Source organism: Panthera tigris, chromosome D2 (assembly GCF_018350195.1).
Source record: "Panthera tigris isolate Pti1 chromosome D2, P.tigris_Pti1_mat1.1, whole genome shotgun sequence".
Taxonomy (NCBI): domain Eukaryota; kingdom Metazoa; phylum Chordata; class Mammalia; order Carnivora; family Felidae; genus Panthera; species Panthera tigris.
In genome coordinates, this window is record NC_056670.1 from 11843098 (window position 1) to 11864005 (window position 20908).

General features: G+C 42.5%; 2 protein-coding genes across 4 annotated transcripts in view; one reads left to right on the plus strand and one right to left on the minus strand.

The window, feature by feature from the left end:
* MTR (5-methyltetrahydrofolate-homocysteine methyltransferase) overlaps positions 1–8155 on the minus strand; it is a 131143-nt gene extending 122988 nt beyond the window's left edge. For 2 of the 3 annotated variants that reach the window (XM_042961188.1, XM_042961190.1), the window contains exons 1-3: positions 7694–8155; positions 4368–4582; positions 516–605 (exon numbers count right to left, since the gene is read on the minus strand). In XM_042961188.1, coding sequence (XP_042817122.1) covers positions 516–605; positions 4368–4582; positions 7694–7727 — 339 coding nt within the window. In that variant the 5' untranslated portion in view covers positions 7728–8155. The remainder of the gene's footprint in view (positions 1–515; positions 606–4367; positions 4583–7693) is intronic. The other variant, XM_042961189.1, reaches the window with a different exon arrangement.
* Positions 7726–10384, plus strand: LOC122231746 (translation initiation factor IF-2-like). Its single transcript, XM_042960055.1, has 2 exons — positions 7726–8169; positions 10262–10384. The coding sequence occupies exons 1-2, from the start codon at positions 7726–7728 to the stop codon at positions 10301–10303; spliced, it is 486 nt and encodes a 161-aa protein (XP_042815989.1). The 3' UTR covers positions 10304–10384.
* Positions 10385–20908: the final 10524 nt, after the last annotated feature.

A 20908-nucleotide genomic window follows, 5' to 3' on the forward strand; every position in this document is an offset into this window, starting at 1 on the left:
GGGGTGGCAGGAGAATGGGGAGTTACTGTTTAATGGTTACGGAGTTTCAGCTCCACAAGATGACCAGAGTCTAGAGATGGGAGGTGTGATGCCTGCGCACCATGAACGTACTTAACGTCACCGAACTGTACGCTCAAAATGGCTAAGATCGTCAATTTTAGGTTACGTGTGCTTCCCCACAACTAAAAAAAAAGAAAATCAAATCTGCCACCCAGTACATGAAAAGGCCTCCCCAAACTGCACACACAGCCAATCATTATGCCGTTATCAGCAGCCACTATAAGTATCATTTTTATTTGATTACGTGCCCATGAAAGAAACCAGTTACAAAATGAACGGTCTGCCATGTTCAGAAGCAGAAGAGATTCAAACTGTTTTCCAAGTCTGACCACGAAAAGTAGGCATCTGGGCACTGGCTGGACTCCGCGCTTCTGGTGGTTTTCTCACTAGCAACTACCACCAAGGCAGCAAACGCGCAGAAATGTCTCAGACTTGAGGCACAATGGAGTTCTTACCAAGTGTTCGAGGCCGTAGTCGGCTTGGGCGACATTAGTGCTGCTGAAAGTGTTTGTTTCAATGATATCCGCTCCAGCCAGCAAGTAATCCTGCAACAGGAGACAGTGATGTCAATGCTGTGAGTTTGAGAACCCCTGTCCCCCAGCAGCAAATAGGACTTTCCACTGGCACCACCACCAGACACCCCGGGACCACTTACTAAGCGGCCGGCACTACACCAGAGGCTAGAGGTACAAAAAGACATAAGGATGTCACAGAAAGGAATGTGCTCTAAACAAACTCAGACCCTGAACTGACAGTTCACATGCTAAGTTGTATGAGCTGAATCAAGTTCCTTAGACTCCGGTTTCCTCGCTGGAAAGTACTAGAATCTAACTCTACACAGTGGCTGCGTGATAACACAAGCATCGAGTTCTGGCCCGAACAGCACTCTCCGGCCTGAGCACAAGCTGGCTCCCACTGACAACCGCACTATGAGAGCCCAGTTCTGCCGGGAGCTGTCTCCACCCCAGTTTCCGGGTCCCTCTGAGCCAGAGCTACACTCTTGCAGAAGCCTGAGGGTCTCAGCATCAACCTGTCCTCAACCTACCTTCCGCACTTCACTCTTTGGACAACACCTTGTCAACCTCAATCTGATGAACACTTGGGAATCTCTCAGCTCCCCTGACTTCCAAGTACTGAGTTAAACACAACCCTTCCCAAACTGATAAACACTGTTTGCAGAACAGCTAGGAAATGAAAACCAAGATTTACCTATTTATAAGTTACAAACATCCTAAATATCCACCAGTTGGGAAAAACTAAATAAGCTGGAATTAATCCACTTTATAACATGCTTGGTGGCAGCTAAAAAACATTGTGTGTATCTGCATATACCGACATGGAAAAATCTCCAAAAAGTATCGCTGAGTAGAAACCAAAATTGACTGATGTGTAAAGTATGACATCATGAAGTTTAAAACATACACGTACACAAGCAGTATGAATTTTCTACCAATATGTATGCATACACATACATGTATGTACACACACATATACATACATATAAATGCATAACAAAGTGATCCGGAAAGACACACACCAACTAATGTAAGTGGTTAGGTCAGGAGAAAAAAATGGAAATCTGGAGTAGTGGTCAAAGCAAATTTATTCTTACCTATGGGTTTCGTTTTTTTATAAGAGCAAATTATATTTAATTTTTCAAAAAAAGAGCAAGAAAAATTGGAAACAACATTAATGCCTAGGAATAAATTTATTAATAACATATACACAGAATATATTATGAAGTTCTTAAACCATGTTTAAGAATATTTAATGCTCATGTATACAGATAAAAAAAAACCCAAATTCTAAGACAGTATAAAGTAATCCCAATATAATCCCATTTAAAACCCCAGTATAAAAAAAAATTAAATATAAATTAAAATATGTGAGTAGTTATTTATTGGTGTTGATATGTCCTGGTTTGATTTTCTCTTTTATGGTTTTCTATTTATCTAGCTACTTCTTTTTTTAAGCAATAAACATGTATTGTCTTTACAATTGTTTCTTCTGGCTCTTCATCCTCTCTCTACACCTTTTTTCCTGGCTCAGAATCCCACTCAAGGGCCCTAGGCAGAAATCATGTGATCAGGGGCAAGCTGCGTAATGTCCCTGCTCCTCACTCTTCTCCTGGAGAAAGCTGTCAAGACTAAAGGAGGACTTTAAGGAGAGCATTTGGAGAGGCTAACAGAGGTGTTGAATTCTGTTTTGTGACAGTGATATTTAAGGCAGGGTAGTCCTCGTGGCCAGCTCCCACAAACTTTCCCTGGGCAGAACCTAAGTTGTGGCCACATCACCCATTGTGGTTCTTATAACCGCAAAACACATCTCAGCAACAACCACAGGGCACTTTGGGGAGAAAAAGGTATTATTACTCCCAAGTCCTGGAAGGTACAGGCATGCCCAGGGCCACATTGCAAGGGGTGAGGGGCACATGGGGCGGGGGGGGAGCACAGGCATGGGGTTCTGCCTCTTCCGGGCTATAGGGATGGGGAGCCTGGGGTTTCGCAGTTTCACTCTTTATTGCCGAATTTAAGACATGAGTGGGAATCAGGCTGTGGAAAGGGGAAAAATGGGGTCAAATAGCTGGCTGTCCGGGTCACCCAGGACTCTCTAAAAGCAGAACTTCATGGGTGGGAACAGCCTGGCTTCTTATCTAAGTGTTTAGTCGGTAGCTGTAGTACGTTAAATATGAGATGGATGTCTTTGAAATGGGTATCTTGGCAGCCAAAAGCTTCATGTCAGGCACTTGCATTACAATCACAGAAGCTTCCGTGTCGGGCACCTACACTACAAACATAACCGAGACATTCCATTAAAATTAGCCATCAGGGGATCTGATCCGTGGTCACTAACGCCACTAGAAACAGCCAAGTGTGAAAACAACCCAGTGTTTCCTTTCTTCATCCAAGAACGTGGTAGGTTCTCTGCACTCGAAGAACTCTAGCTAGAAAATGCACCCCCAGAAATGGGACACCCACCTACACTTTATTGTATTTACAGCCATTTTTGCTTCATGTGCCTATTGTGGGTACCTTGTAGTTCTATCTAGATGCCTACCTAATACAGACGGCAAGGATTCTTTCTTTTACAAATATTTACTGAGTACTTACTACGTGTGAGATGCTCTAGGTAGTAGGGATTTGGCAGTGAAAAACAGGCATCAATTCCTGTCCTATAGAAGCTGATAATCTAATGATAATCTAATGATAATCCACACGAACAATATGACGAAGCTACATGGCATGGTAGTTCATATGATCTTATCAGTTGCATTATAAGAACTGTATTTGTAACCCTAACAAGCAATTCATACCCATGAGGGCATTCCTGTAGTTAACAGGATTTAACTACACAGTCTCAAGGCCAAGCAGAAAAACTTAGGTACCATTCTTCCTGCAGAACCAACACCTTTTCAAGGACCAATTCTAAATCTTCTGGTACCTAGAATTCCCATTATGAGCAAAGGAAAGGCATTTTCTTCAAATGAATGCTATCCTTCACCTTACCTAGAAAAAAGTCTTGACCACACAATAAAATGATCCCTTCCATACTCACTGGAACACTTAATCACTTGTTTAGACATTTTTTTTTTTTTTTTAAGAAGAGCTTGAAACACCTATAACAATGCCCCTCTCCAGAAAATAACACTCTCTCGCTTAACTGGTAAATACGCTTTGTCCTTGTAACTGAATCCAGACCAGGAAAACAGATTTGATCATCTTAATACCTCTTCTAGTCACAGTTCTGTGTAATTCCTATGATAATCTATAAAACAATTTCGTTCTGTGTTTAATTATGTTATAAAAATGTATCGTACCCAGTTACCTCCTCCTGATCTCTTTATGTTGACTAACCATTTTTATTGGACACAGAAAAATGGAATGAAAGGGGATGGGATTTCAAGTCAGGGAGGCTCCCTAATGTCAGATAAGTTCCTTAACCTCTGTCAGGCTCAACTTCCAAATCTACAAAATAAGAATAACCACCTTTGATTTTACTTCATCAGGGCTGTTGTGGTGACTTAAGTAGGATAGCATATGTGAACCCCCCAATTTGTCCAAGATCTTTGTGGTTTCTCACTGGACTTTAAATGCCTCGAAGGCAGAAAAACTACCTTTCTGAACTCCTTATCCTGAATGCTCATCACAGCGCATGACCTTTATTTGATGTCCAACAAGCCTTTTTGGTGAACAAACCACCTCTTTCTTCTGTCCCCTCCAGACACTGGGGACAGTGGTCTGCCCTCCGTACGCGAAACGACTTACAGAATAATCAAATGAACACAGAAGACCCTGGGGATACTTGACCTTATGGATTTGGTAAATGACATTGGGTTGAGTTACACTTAAAATGTCATTGTTGCCTTTCAGTGGCCTGGCATGATCTTTAAATTCGTGACCTCGGAAGTCTTCTTCACTTAGCTTATGCCGCTGGATCATGGTGCCCATCCCTCCATCCAGCACCATAATCCTCTCCCGCAGAAGGGCTTCGATCTCATCCCGCAGGGTTTTCTTCACACCTGCTTTAAAGAAAGGGAAAATGTGACTTTCAAAACTGAAAGGGGAAAAAGACAGGGAGAGGAGGTTTCTAAGAACTACACTTACAGGAGTCCCTGAAAATTCCCTGTTGAGCCTCCTCCCTGGTTCATCTTTTCCTGGCTGCCCTCAACATGTCCCGTATCTACTGTCCCAAACCTGCTTACTTTTAGCTTCAAGTCCTTTTCCCTCTGTAGGGGATTCTACCTAATCCTGCCCAAAGAAGTCTTCTGTTGGGAGCTCCAAAATTCACCCGCCTCTGCCTCAAAACCCTCTTACGGCTTGGCTCACTCCATTTTCCTTCTCTCTCCACCTAGGGAGGGAGCACTTCTCCACTCACTCACTGCAGATCTGACCACGGAGTGTGCCTCTACTCCTCCTCCCATCTTCATAAAAAATCTAAGCGTTCTTCCACGGGGGTCCCTACTGTATTCACTTTTTAATCCAGAAATACACAAACTGTTCTTGGTCTTTAAGACAGTTTACTATTTACCATAAAACAACCTTGCCCCCACATATACAAACCCTGAGATCTTGTTAAAGCAGCCTTCATATATGCAAGAGATCAAAGTTTTTTTTTAACTAAACAAAACATGATTTTCTATGAGAAATTTGACATATTCCATAATTTATGTGGAAAACTAAAAGCCCAGAAAAAAAGCTGAATTAACTTTGAAAAAGTAGAGTTTACTTGGCCCACTAAATAGTCTACCATAAAACTATATTCGCATAAGGAAAAATAAAATATAGGATATCTTCATTACTTAGAATGGGGAATGACTTCAGGCTCAAAAGCCCAACCTATAATATTTTTAAAAATGATGAATTTGATTCCATAAAAACTAAGGATTCTTATTAAATGAAAGTCACCATAGACAAAAATAACAGATTACAGATTGGAGGAAGGTTCGGCAATGTCTAAAACTGAAAGGGACTAACATCTATAACATACAAGGAACTCTGACAAAGATGTGAATAGTCAAGTCAAGGAAGGATAAAATAATACTCAACAACTACTGAAGAAATGCTCAAGCTTATTAGCGATTAGATGTGAATTAAAACAAGCTTAGGGGTGCCTGGGTGGCTCAGTCAGTTGGGTGTCCGACTTTGGCTCAGGTCATGATCTCACAGTTCGTGGGTTCGAGCCCCACGTCCAGCTCTGTGCTGACAGCTCAGAGCCTGGAGCCTGCTTTGGATTCTGTGTCTCCCTCTCTCTCTGCCCATCTCCTGCTCACTCTCTGTCTCTTTCTTTCTCTCTCTCTCAAAAGTAAACAAACATTAAAAAAAAAAAAAGATGATACTTATTTACACTCAATAGATGAGCAATAATTATAAGACTGGATAACGTCAAAGAAAATCTGAACCCTCAAGTATGCTTGCTGGAACACAGACAGCCATTCTGGAGAGAACCTGAAGAGGTCTTCCTCCCAGATTTGCCGGTTTAAGTGTTCACTGTTCTTATCTTTTGTAATCCTCATGCTTTTCCAGTAGAGGATTATCTTTCACTGGCTTCTAATCACCTTGCCTTCCAGAACCTTCTCGTAAGAGTTAAAAGTCACTTTAAGAATTCTCCTTTCCCTTGCAAGGGTAAACGGTCATTGAGATCTTCCCTGAAGAACAACAATAACCAAAATACACTCGTGCTTATCTGCGTTCGGTTCATTATGCACAGAACATCCTGTACATTTTACTCCTGACTAGTCAGGTTCTTAACAGGGCACATTCTCCCCAACATCTCTCACAGTGGAAACAAATATCGAGTTTTTGCACTTCCCCCATTTAGCTGAGGCCTTCTGCTGTTGATACATTTAGATGAAAGGGAAATCACGTATTTCCTTTTTTAATTAAATGGGAAGGGAAAAGTAAGAAGTCATGAAGCAGAGGGGCGCCTGGGTGGTTCAGTCAGTTGGGCGTCCAACTTCGGCTCAGGTTATGGCTCAGGTTATGCTCTCGTGTTGATTTCGAGCCCTGGGGGTCAGACTCTGTGCTGACAGCTCAGAGCCTGGAGCCTGCTTTGGATTCTGTGTCTCCTCTCTCTCTGCCCTTCTCCGACTCACACTCTGTCTCTCTCTCCTTCAAATATAAATAAACGTTAAAAAAAATTTAATAAAAAAAAGTCATGAAGCAGAGATATTAAAGAGCTGTAACATAGGCCTCTGTACATCTTATTTGATATCATCAGTGACAAAATGTTTCTCAGTTACATTTCCACTGGTTTCAACACCCACATCAGAACCCCAGAGTCTACAGGCTCACTAGCTCATCTGTGTAAATTTCCTTCTGAGTTAGGACTTCAGTATTCACCCCTGCCCAAGATGAACACCCTCTTTCTGCCACAGGCAGCTACTGTTCTATCCTCATCACTGGTTCTCTTCTTGCTACATTGCCTACCTCATGGCTCACATGTTTTCATGGGTAGATTTGACCACAAATTTTAACCAGGGACGACCTTAGAGACCCAGAGCTCATTATAAAGCTGAAATTATTTTCAGTTCTTGAGCTAGTTTTTTTCTCAAAATTAATCTCAGAGCCCCCGGCATCACCATCAGCTGCGATTACTACTTCCCATCACGACCTTCTATCTGCTTTTACACAGTGATAATTCTGTGCACGCTGGAGTTTGCTCTAACCCTGATGCGGAAAAGAAACGTTCGCTGCAGTTTCAAATAGTTCTCTGGGTTTGCTATCTGTCTCAGCACGTGGACTTCCTTTGGATGAGCACATGCTCAAAAAGTACTGACTAAGAACGTTAACTCATGCAAAACTTCCAAAGCGCCCTGCTGGAATATGGTGCACCAAGCTGCAAAAGTTTCGTTACTTTGACATTAACAGCGTGTTTCAGGGACAGGACGCGGGGACAGGGCGGTGCTTCGCGGCTGCTGATGGTCTGTCTGGGGAGCGAGGGGTACAGGTGCGGAAGGAACCAAGCGGAACAACGTGGGACCTCAGGGCTGCTCCGCAGGTTCAAAGGTGCCGCCCGCCCGCGGGGAAACCTGGTCGCGCGTCTCCAATTGGGGAGGAGAATCACCCTAGGGATTAGGAGCCCATAGCAGGAGTCAATAAACAACTGAACCGCTGGGACCGGGTGGCAACGTTACCGGAAGGCGTCAGCTCTGGCAGCGCGGGTGACATGCCGCCGAGTCTCCTCCTCCTCCTCAGGCCAGCGGCAAAGCCGGGAAGTCGCGCTCTGCACAGGAGACGGCCAAGAGCGACGCCAGCCAGCGCCCGGGAGCCTGCCTCGGAGGCCCGAGTCGCTGGGAGCGCCAAGGGCCCCGGAGCCCGCCCCGCCCCGGGCCTTGCGCGCACCGCACGCCGCGCGGGAGGTGCCCCCGCAGGACCTGGGCGCGGCGCGGGGATGATACGCGCGCCCTCGGCCGCTACAACGCTCGAGCACGTGCTTTCTTCGCGGTCACCCGGCTTGTCCTCCGCGCGGGGCTGGCGGCCAGATACGGGCGGCCCGAGGCCGGGTCGCGGGCAAGGCGCGGACCGAAACCGAAGAGGAGGACAACGTGGCGTCCGAGACGCGGGACCAAAGCTCTCAGCCGCCTTGGGCTTTGGGACACATTACAACGCAGTTAGTTTCTCCGCTCAATCTAGCCTCTGCGTGGGAGGTCCCGCCCCTTCCAGCCTGTGATTGGTCTGTACGGGCACGTCACGGCTGTATTGGCTGATCTGTTTGAACCAATCACCTGAGGGTTCTCCCCAGGGTTCTCTGGGAGATGTAGTTCAGGATCCCAGGCGGTCAGTGTTTAGATAGAGCCCAGAGGAGGCTTTGCTCATCTCCAAGCCCCATATCCAGAAGTGCGGCCAGAGTGACCTCTCCAAGTTTAGGTCGTAGTGCGAAGTTGACGATGGTTTTCAACGTGTTTTGGTGTCAAGAGACAGGAACGTGGAGTCAGAAGACGAAGTACCAGTCACGTTTTGCTACTGACTGGCGCTGGGCAAAATAATTAATATGAGGCAACACCACTCTACACTCTCTAAGCATGAAATGATAGGTTTTGCTATTTTATAAGGTTGTAGTAGGGAGAAAATGAGATAGTGTGAACACGCTGTGAAATCTGTAAAGTACGTATAGGCATGTTAATTGTCACTTATTGACAATGAAATTTTATTGAGCATTTATTATGTATCATGCATTGAGCATGCAAAGAAATGCTTCCATCTTGGAGAGATGGAGAAGCAACTCGCAGGAAAAAAAGAGAACCACGTATGGATACAAAAGAGCTGCAGTATTCTAAAGGTGTTGGGGCGAAGCTTCAAGGAACTGAGTCTTGAAGAGTAAGAAGTGTGTGCCAGGTAAGGCCATTCCTGATGGGACAAACTCCCTGGGTGGAACACAGTACTTGAGAGAATTTGAAAATAAAGGACGGCTCTGTAAGGATCAGCCTGGTAGATGGGAGGAAAGCAAATGAATCTAGAAAAATAAAATTGAGACCAAATTGTGACGGTCACAAAGCTTTTTTTTTTAAGTACAAATTTTCTGCCCTTCTCATTTTACTGTGTGTAATTATACCTCAGTTTTTTAAATGTAAAAATTATAATAATGTGTATAGCATCTTCACCAACAATGGTCACACTTGGAGATGGGAAAATCGGAGGGGGTGGGGAGTGAAGGGAACAAAGGAGAGTGTGGGCGGGATAGGATGGCCCTGAACAGCTGAAGATCTTGTTAAGATTGTAAGGGCTAGTTTTAAATTATTCCCCGTGTCACAGTTTGTTGATGAGTCCCTTGAAAAATAATCTTTTAGGTACCTAGTTACTTAGTATCCTCTGTCTTAGCAGAAATTGCAGGAATTGTGTATCAAGTGTGTATTTTTAACAAGTCGTCAGATACTTGCTTTGTCAGCTAAAACTGACCAGATCCAGTGTTCTCTTAGTCTTAAAGGGGTAACAAATTAGACTAAAGGGGCAGTGAATTACTAGTACAGAAACTCACACAACGTAAAGAAAAGTTCCAAGGATACCGTCAGGGGTTGACCTGTGTCCCCCAACACAAGTGTTCAAGTCCTCTAAACGCTAACACTTCAGAATATGAACTTACTTGGAAATAGGCTTGGTGCACATATGGCAAGTTAAGATGAGGTCCAAGTGGAAGGGACACTTAGCCCAATGTGACTGGTGTCCTTATTAGAAGACGAGAGAAACACACAAGAGAAAAAACAGCATGTGACAGCAAAAGCAGAGGTTGGCATAGCCTGCTGATACCTTGGTTTTAGACTTGTAGTTTCCAGGACGGTCACACAATACAGTTTTGTTGTTTTAACCGCCCCCCCCCCCCATTGTGTGGTACTTTGTTAGAGCAAGCCTAAGAAACTGATACAAATACATCTTTAGATGAGGTGAGAACACCAAGGCAAAGCCTCAATTTCTCTGTCTCCGTAGAAAAGAACCTATTGTCTTATTCTGATGATAGTCTGCTAGCCCACCCCCCATCTTCACCCCGACTCTCATTAAGCTCATCCATCATACCCATTATGTAGAGGTAAGGCTCCAAACTTCCCCTTGGTAATTTTGGGCTTCTTTCCCAGTGGGTTTGTCTTACAGAGAAAGAAGTTCTGACTGGTGAAGCTATATATCCAAATCTCACCGTACACCAGGGGTAAACTGTATTCCAGCTTTATACGTTATTCTATGGGCTTGATTGTGTATGTCAACCCCATTAGATTGCATTGGTGTCCTGCCAGTCGAGAGTCCTGGGACTGTAAACTGAGAGCCAGTTCTGGAACAAGGTATTGCTTGCCCTGGGGTGTGGTCAAGGTGATCATCGGCTTTCCCCAGAAGATCCCTGACTTTGTCCTCCCTCCCTCAAATCCTTTCGTAATCTCAAGATTTTGACCCATCCTCAGAGGCACAGAGGTCAACAAGCACTTTGATTACTGACACGGATTGCACTAATTGAGCTGAATTTACCGAGTCTATGATATACAGTCTTGTCATCAAGTACAGGGAAGTAAAAAAGAATATAAACGAAACCTGAAGGGTTTTTTTTAGGTTTTTAAAAAATTTTTTAACATTTATTTATTATTGAGAGACAGAGCATGAGCAGGGGAGGGGCAGAGAGAGGGGGAGACACAGACTCTGAAACAGGCACCAGGCTCCGAGGCATCAGCATAGAGCCTGACGCAGGGCTCGAACTCACAAACTGCAAGATCATGACCTGAGCCGAAGTTGGATGCTTAACCGACTGAGCCGCCCAGGCGCCCCAAGAATTTATTCTTAATTAACTTTTCAGTTTAAAAATTATTTCTGGCGTGCTCTGAGAGCACCCACTTCTCTCTGACTGGCTAGGACAGCTGATCAAGACTAGGTACTACTCCCTCTTTCTTTCATCATAAATTGGAAACTGTGAATAAGGTAAGAAAAAATAAGATAAATAAATAAAAAATAAATAAATATTACTTCTGATTCCGCTTCATGTCTAGAATAGAAATTTCTAGAATTCAGGGGCACCTGGGTGGCTCAGTCGGTTAAGCATCTGACTTCAGCTCAGGTCATGATCTCACAGTCCATGAGTTCAGGCCCCACGTCAGGCCCTGTGCTGACAGCTCAGAGCCTGGAGCCTGCTTCGGATTCTGTGTCTCCCTCTCTCTCTGTCCCTCACCCCCTCATGCTCTGTCTCTCTCACTCTCGAAAATGAATAAATGTTAAAAAAAAAAAAAAAGAAATTTCTAGAATTCAAAGATAAGACTTTACAAAGCGTTTATCAGGTCACTTTCCCTTCTATCTCATTGATAAAAGTAAAAGTTTAGCAGTTAGCTAAAAGTTTAGCTCTCAGCTCATCATCTTAAGTAGATTAAATACCACAGTCCTGTTTATTAAACAAAAATATTGGTACTCATAGGCAAAATCAAACCAAATCAAAACAAACCAACAGCTCCCAAAAAACCCAAAACCAAAAATCCAACTCAAAGCAGATTTAGAGCAACACCCCCCCCCCCCCCCGCTTTGGGTTTTCTTAAAAAGTTTTAAATATCCTTGCAATTAAATTTATAAATGTTCTCCTCTCTGTCTTCTGAATGATGATATTTTCAGTGTTTGGAATTAAGTTTTGTCTAACCCATAACTTACAGTGTCGGATGCTGGTGTCAGGCTGCTGGGGCCCCCTCTCTACTGCTCTCTAGTTGTGTGAGCTCTTGGTACTTCCTTTTTCCGTAATTTCTGCCTCTCTAAAAGGAACAAATATATGAATCCTATTTTATAAGCATGACGATTAAAATAAGAGTTTGCTCATAAGAACTGAAGAGTTCAACACCCGAGAGCTAGTCTTAGCAATGTTACTAGATCAAGCCCATGGTTTGCATTTTAGTTAAGTGATGTCTGCATACAGGTGCTAGCATAATTAGGCAGGTCAAGGGTGAACTGCCTTGGATAATTAAGGCTGTTTTTGCAGTCAGTGGAGCAGGAGGCAGAGATTGAGCCAACTGATTTCCCCAGGTGCCAAGTCCTAGAGAGAGATGGTAATTCTCTCAGTGCAGGAGAAAAGCGAGGCCTCCTCAGGGCTATTGATGACGGTAAAATAACTTCAGGGATGCCTGGGTGGCTTAGTCGGTTGGGTGTCTGACTTCAGCTCAGGTCATGATCTCACGGTTCCTGGGGTTCAAGCCCTGAGTCAGGCTCTGTGCTGACAACTCAGAGCCTGGAGCCTGCTTCAGATTCTGTGCCTCCCTCTCTCTCTGCCCTTCCCCTGCTTGTGCTCTCTCTCTCTCAAAAATAAATAAACATCAAGTTTTTTGATGAGATAGAGAGAGAGTGGGCGAGGGCAGAGAGCGAGAGGGAGACAGAATTCCAAGCAGGCTCTGAGCTGTCGGCACAAGCCTGACTTGGGCTCAAACTCACAAACGGTGAGATCATGACCTGAGCCCAAACCCAGAGTCAGATGCTTAACTGTCTGAGCTACCCAGGCACCCCAGAACAAATTGTTTTTTCATAACTACAAAAGGAAACTGGTTAAGATTCAGTGCTTAAAAATTTCAACAATCTAGAGGCCCCTGTGTGGCTCAGTCGGTTGAGCATCTGACTTCAGCTCAGGTCATGATCTCCTGGTTCATGGATTTGAGTCCCGCATGGGGCTCTGCGCTGACAGCTCAGAGACTGGAGCCTGCTTCAGATTCTGTGTCTCCCTCCCTCTCTGCCCCTCCCCTGCTTGCACTCTGTTTCCGTCTCTCCCTCAAAAAAAACATTAAAAAAAAATTTTTTTTTTTTTTTTTTGGATTTCAGCAATCTAAGCCAAGTTAGTATTTTGGTTTTGGTTTCCTTTAATGGGCAAATTTTCAAATAGGGATGGGGTGGGGGTGGGGGCATCTGGGTGGTTCAGTTGGTTGAGCATCCAACTTTGGCTCAGGTCATGATCTTACGGTTCGTGAGTTCAAGCCCTTCATCAGGCTCTGTGCTGACAGCTCAGAGCTTGGAGCCTCCTTTGGATTCTGTGACTCCCCCTCTCTCTCTGCCCCTCCCTGGCTTACATTCTATCTGTCTCTCTCTGTCTCAAAAATAAACATTAAAAAAATTAAAAATAAAATAGGAATGATTTAAAACATCGTTTTCTGGCTTTGCCTGGGCGGCAGGGAGGCAAGTTCCAAGTAAGATAATCAGGGTGAAATGTAGAATTGCTACGGTATTTGGGACATAATTCAGAGATATTAAAAAAAAATAAGAACTCTTGGTGTATGGCATTTAAAAATCTGTTTAAATCCTATGAATTGTTGGCATTTTATTTGTTCTTTTGGTTAGCAAATATTTATTGACACTGGCCAGACACTGGAGCTAAAATAATGAGACAGACCCAGGTCCTGCAGCCTAGAATGTAGGAAAAATGATAATCAATTATATCATTATAAAGCAAGATTAGTGCCGTGGTGCTCTTATTATCCTTGTTTTAGGATGAAAAAAAACAAGGGAAAGAAAAGTTGGCTGATGAGACTGCAGTCCTGTTTACACGTAGTTGATCACAACCAGTTAACAGATTTCTTTGTTCTTTCTGCACCTGCTCTCTTTACTGATTAACCTAAACGAAAAGGAAAAGAAAGCGAGAAGAGTTAAACCCAAGGTCACATTTTCAGTACTTGGCAGCTGGTCCTCAAACCTGGAAAACTGGTTTCAGCACTCAGCTAAGACTTTCCTTTGAGCAGTTCATGCAAGAGCCCTCTCCCCCAGAAAACTGGACATCCCGAATCGCTGGTAATGTCAGCTGTTACACAGAATCCCTGGCCCTCGTTTACAATATAGCATGAGTTTACAAAACATTGCTGCTTTCTTAGTAGTTAAATAAATGCCATTCATATTCCTGAAACCCTGGAATTTTACTATGCTACGTTTTCAATGGGAGATATTCGGGGCGAGACAAAAATTTCACGTTCAGAGGACGTTCAACATACGGCCTCCCCAGGGTGTGAGTACAAGACCTTCCTGAGGTCTGGGAGGTCAGGCACTTGCCTACTACTCTGCCTGTCCTTTTGCCTTGCGTATTTAATTAGTCTTTTATTCCGTTTAAGAAAGTCTTACTCATGTACAGACTTTTTCTGGCTTGGTCTCAACTACGTCTACAGCAACGTCTAATTATTGGCACACAGTGGCAAGTGAATAAATGTTTGCAAGAAGAAATTACTGGGGAGCGCCTGGCTGGCTCAGCCGGTAGAGCATGCGATTCTTGATCTCAGGGTTGTAGGTTTGAGCCTCACATTGGGTGTAGAGATTACATAAAAATAAAACCTTAAGGGGCATCTGGGTGGGTCAGTCGGTTAAGGGTCCGACTTCGGCTCAGGTCATGATCTCACGGTTCGTGAGTTTGAGCCCCATGTCGGGCTCTGTGCTGCCAGCCCAGAACCTGGAACCTGCTTCCGATTCTGTGTCTCCCTTTCTCTCTGCCCCTCCCCCACTTGTGCACACGCGTGTGCACACACACACACACTCTCTCTCTCTCTCTCTCAGAAATAACTAAATATTAAAAATAAAAATATATAAAACATAAAATCTTTTTTAAAAAGAATAAATTACTGGAGACATATGGCCGTCACCATTTTTCAGATCTTATCACATAAACACTGCTAGCTCAAATTTCACAGCAGACTATAAAAGAGAGAGGAGTTTGTTTGTTTTGTTTTTACAAGGATATACTTAAAAGTTGTAATCATTCTCTAAAATTGGAGATGCGATTCTTTCGTTTTCCAATGGTAAGATAAATCTCACAAGGTTAATATTAAATAAAGCAAAATAATCCCCAGATCAAGCTGACTGTAATTCAATGAAAGGTACCAACCCTGGTAAAGAAACACTGTGTTCCTCAGAAAATGTGGGCACTGGGTGAAGCTGAATATTGCTTAGGAACGGAGGCACAGAGAAGGGACTCAGGAATGTCCGACTTGCGAATGGGATCTTTAACCGTTTCTGGTGTAGCGGGTTTCTATACTAGTAGGAGATCCGTGCCTCAGGCTATCAGGGTTTGAGACCACTAGCCTTCAGAGTCATCTGGCTGTTGCCTGGGTGGCCAGCTAGTTCCTCTCCGGGGACAGACAACCATACTGGGACATGTAAGCTCTTTCTACTTAAAGTGGGACATAAATATACCGGTATACCATTAAGAATACCCATGTGTAAGTATCAAGCACTTCTAATAATATCTGACATACCTTTTACACTTGGATGGCCGGTTGGTATTAAGGACCTTGATATAAAGTCCTTATTAAAGCCATTAATTTGGATAGCTCTCAAAAATGCAATATTGCCTGAAGACATTAAAGTTACATAATGTATGTTTTTCTTCAAGTAAATATTTAATCACCAATTACTTATTCCATTGGTCAAACACTATTAATTTACAGTGCAGGGTTAATTCTGTAGTATGTTAAATCTTGGCATGTTTTTATTAGGGACTAATTTAATTTCAAGTAAATTGAAACCCATGGCATTATTCAGATTATCAAAATGTGTAATTGATATATTGACATCAGAAGGGTACCTGGGTGGCTCAGTCGGTTGAGCATCCAACTCTTGATTTCGTCTCAGATTATGATCCCAGGGTCTTGGGTTCGAGTCCCGCCTCGGGGGCTCAGTATGGAGCCTGCTTGAGGTTTTTTTTCTCTTCTCTCTCTCAAATAAAATTTAAAAATATTGACATCAGAGCTTTAGAAAGTCAATAAAACAAGTACTAATTAACTACCTGAACTAGATAAGTAATGTGTCAGGTGCTTTGGGGGGGATGCGGAGATGTTCAAAACAGGATTTCTACCCCAAAGATCAAAGAGAGATAATAAATGAGGAAGACAAAGCAGAAATTGAATAAGGGAAGTACAAATGAAAAGCTACCAACCAGAGAAAAGGAGGAAGTTCATTCAAAATATAAAGAACTGAGAAGGATTCAAGGAAGGAAAGGGTTTGGACTACAATGTAAAAAATTGGTGCTTATGGGCTGAAAGTTTATGGGGCACCTGGGTGGCTCAGTCGGTTGAGCGTCCGACTTCGGCTCAGGTCATGATCTCACGGTCTGTGAGTTCAAGCCCCGTGTCAGGCTCTGTGCTAACAGCTCACAGCCTGGAGCCTGCTTCGAATTCTGTGTCTCCCTCTCTTTCGCCCCTAACCCACTCGCATTCTGTCTCTGTCTCTCTCAAAAATAAATAAAACATTTAAAAAAAATGAATGTTTACGCCATGCCTACACCTCACACGAATTCGTATGTTGAAATTCTAATGCCCAATGTGATGGTGGTGGGATGTGGGGCCTTTGGAAGGTGCTTAGGTTATGAGAGTAGAGCCTTCGTGGATGGGATAGGGCTCTTCTAAAAGAGGCCCAAGACAGCTTCTTTGGAAAGGGTATTCCTTGGTCGCAAGTAATTGTTTGAAGGACACATAGATCATAGATGTTATAAGCTCTGCCATATGTAACTTGTCTTTCTACTGCTCATATGCTTGAACAACTGACTGATCGCCTGTGAAATTCTTGAATCACAGCTTTTTCCCCTCAAAATTGTTTGCTGTGTTGTCTTTCTTTCTAACAGCTCTACTGAGATATAATTCACATACCATGCAATTCACTTATCTAAGGTGTACAATTCAATGGGTTTTGGTGTATTACATTATTAAATTTTTTTAAATGTTTTAATGTTTTTTTTTATTTTTGAAAGAAAGAGGGAGAGAGAGAGACAGACAGACAGAGCATGGGGCGGGGGAGGGGCAGAGAGAGAGGAAGACACAGAATCCGAAGCAGGCTCCAGGGTCCGAGCTTCGAGCTGTCAGCACAGAGCCCGACGTGGGGCTCAAACCCATGAACCATGAGATCATGACCTGAGCTAAAGTCAAACGTTTAACTCACTGAGCCACCCAGGTGTCCCACATTATTAATTTTTTAAATTGTGGTATAATATATAACATACATTTGCCATTTTAACCTTTTTTAAGTATATAATTTAGTGGCATTCATTACAATCACAGTATTGTGCAACCATCCCCATCATCCATTTCCAAAACTTTTTCACCACCCCAAATAGCAACTTTGTAACAATTAAGCCCTACACTCCCCAATCCTCCTCATCCCAGTCCCTGGTAACCTATAATCTACTTTCTGTCTCTATGAATTTGACTACTTTAGGTACCTCACAGAATTGGAATTATATAACATTTGTCCTTTTGTACATGAGTTATCTCAGCATGATGTTTTCATGGTTCACTCGTGTGTAGGTTCACTCGTGTGTAGCATACATCAGAGCTTCATTCCTTTTTAAGGCTGAATAGTATTCCATCGTACGAATATACCACATACTGTTTACCTATTCATTCATTCATGGACCCTCGGATTGTTTCCACCTTTTAGCCGTTGTGAATAATGCTACAATGAACATTGGCATACGAGGATTTGCTCCGGCCCCTGCTTTCAATCCTTTGTGTATAAACTTAGGACCTGGAATTGCTGGGTCATTTGGTAATTCTACGTATTGCTTCTTGAGGAACTGCTCAGCTATTTTCTGTAGTGACTGTAGTGTTTTACATTCCGACCAGCAACGTGCAAGCCTTCCAATTTCTCTGCATCTTTGCCAACACTTGTCACTTTTTCATTTTCCTGATAAAAGGTATCTCAATAGGAATGACATGATATCTCTTTGCAGTTTCGATTTGCATTTCCCTAATGATTAGTGATGTCGAGCAACTTTCCTGTGTTTATTGGCCATTGTATATCTTGTGTGGAGGAATATCTGCTTAAATCCTTTGTCTATTTTTGAATTGGGTCGTTTATTTTTTGTTGTTGTATTGGAGTTATTTATGTATTCTAGATACCAACCCCTTTTCAGATACACGATTTGTGAAGATTTTCTTACATTCTGTGGGGTGTCTTTTCACTCTCTTGATGGTGTCCCTTGAGGCACAAAAGCCCTTAGTTTCGTTGAAGTCCAATTCATCTATTTTTTCATTTTGTGAACTGTGCTCTTGGTGTCATACCCACTAAATCATTGCTAAATCTAATGTCATAAACATTTCCCACTACGTTCCCTATGTTTTCTTCCAAGATTTTTGTAGTTGTAGTTAAGATTAGGTCTCTCATTCATTTTGAGTTAATGTTTGCATATGGTGTAACATAAGGGTCCAAATTTATTTTTTGCATGTGGAATCCAAATTTTCCCACCACCATTTGTTGAAAAGACTGTTCTTTCCCTATTGAATGGTCTTGGCACCCTTGTCAAAAATCAATTGACCATACATGTCAGGGTTTATTCTTGGGTTCTGCAGTTTATTCCATTGGCCTATATGTCTCTCCTTATGCCAGTACCACACTGTTTAGCTTTGCAGTAAGTTTTGAAATGAAGAAGTGTGAATCTTTCAACTTTGTTCTTTTTTTCTTCAGATAGTTTGGCTATTTGACATTCCTTGAGATCTCATATGAATTTTAGGGTGAGTTTTTCTGTTTCTGTAAAAATGCCATTGGGATTTTAATACAGATTGCATTGAATCTGTACATTGCTTTGGGGAGTATTGACATTTAACAATATTCCAGTTCACGGATGTGGGATATCTTTCCATTTATTTAGGTCTTCTTCAACTCACGGAAATGTCTTGTAGTTTTCAGTGTGCAAGTCTTTAACCTCCTTGATTCAGTCTATTCCTAAGTATTTTGTTCTGCTTAATGCTATCGTAAATGAAATCATTTCACTAGTTCCTTGTTAGATTGTTCACCGCAAATGTATAGAAATACAACTGATTCGGGAGTGTTGATTTTATATTTGAATCCTCACTGTATTCATTTATTGGATCTAAATTTTTTGTGTGTGAATTCTTTAGGGTTTTCTATATATAAGATCGTATCATCTATGAATGGAGACCCTTTTACTTTCTTTCCAGTGTAGATGTCTTTTACTTGTTATTCTTGCCTAATTGCTCTGGCTAGAATTTCCAGTACTCTGTTGAATAGAAGTGGTGAAAGCAGGCATCTTTGCCTTGTTCCTGATCTTGGAGAAAAAGCTTTCAGCCTTTCACCATTGAATGTGATGTTAGCTGTGAGGTTTTTTTGTGTTTCTGTATTTCGTGTGGTCTTTATCATCTTGAGGGAGTACCTACTATTTATAGTTTATTGAGCATTTTTATCATGGAAGGGTGTTGAATGTTACCATATTTTTTCTTTTTCTTTTAATTTTTTTTAAGTTTATCTATTTTGAGAGAGAGAGGGCATGTAAGCGGAATAGGGACAGAGAGAGAGGGGAGAGAGAGTCCTAAGCAGGCTCCGCATTATCAGCACAGAGCCTGATGTGGGGCTCAAACTCAGGAACCATGATATCATGACCTGAGCTGAAATCGGGAGCCGGATGCTCAACTGACTGAGCCATCCAGGCACCACCCCTATGGTATTCTTTTTCTGTATCAATTCAGATGATCATGTTTTGTTTTATTTTGTTTTGTTTTGTTTTCCCTTCATTGTGCTTCATTATGTCATGTTAGGTAAAAAAGATAAAACTAGGCAGGGACCCTAAACTGAGTGGTTTCGAATTAGGATTGGAAGGCTCAGCGGAGGTGCCTCTGTTCTTCTGCCTCTGCCTTAGGCCAGGCCCTTGTCTTACACTTGGACTCTTAACAACAGCCTTTTCAAAATAGTCCTCATTTTACTGTCAGCGGATCTTGGAATGATTGTCTTTGAAGAACTTGCAGTCTGCTGGGAATAAAGAATTTCTTTAAAAAAATTTTTTTTAATGTTTATTTTATTTTTGAGAGAGAGAGAGCACGAACAAGGGAAGGGCAGAGAAAGAGGGGGACAGAGGATCCAAAGCAGGCTCCGTGCGGACAGCAGAGAACCTGATGTGGGGCTCGAACCCATGAACCGTGAGATCGTGACCTGAGCCCAAGTCGGGCGCTTAACCGACAGAGCCACCCAGGTGCCCCGGGAATAAAGAATTTCTAATTCAGTTGATCTCATAGGATACTGGCCTTTTAATGAAAGATTTGGTTTGTCCCTGGTCTGCAGACTATAATAACCTGTTTCATTTCTAACCTCATCATAATATTGAATGAGTACATATGTTAGGACATAAATATAAATCTTAAATGTAAATTCAGTGTTTGACGTTTAAATCCGGAGTCTTCAGGGCTTTCACACATCTGAAGCAAACAAATAGTCACTTCTTATATGTTTATTGCTTAAATAAATACTCCAGCAGGCTGGGGATTCATTTGGTTTTGCAAATTTTATGCATATCTCCATTTAATATCTTATTTTCTCCTGAACCATTCGGGATGGAACATTTCATGTATAGAACAGAATTGGGTTGATTCAGACACCCAGCCCCTAAGGGGAAAAGTGTCGATTTTTGATATATTGAAGAATGGCTCCTACAGTCTACACCGTGGAAGGAAATGGAATGTGGCCTATGTGTGGTATTAGAATAAGACTTAGAATTGCCTACCTTCAAAATTCATCTTAGGGTAACAGGTAAGAACAGTTCTGGAAGTCCCAACTCTGCTGGCTGGGTGATCATAGTCACTTAGCCAAGGTGGTCTCAGTTTTCTGTAGAATGAGGATCATAGTGAATTCAAGGGGAATGCTGTGAGGAGCTGTGATCGTGGCTATCACATTTCTTCTCTGAGCCTCATTTCTATCAAAGGAAGGAATCTGGATGAGATTATCGCTGGGCCATAATTTCCTGAAATCCTGTTTATATGTTTAAGTCGGTATTTCCCAAAATATGTTTCTCAGGAGGGAATGTGATAGGACATTCCTTACTTTTTTAATTTTTAAAAATTTTTATTCTTGAGAGAGAGAGAGAGAGAGAGCATGAGTGGAGGAGGGACAGAGAGAGAGACACACACACACAGAATCTGAAGCAGGCTCCAGGCTCTGAG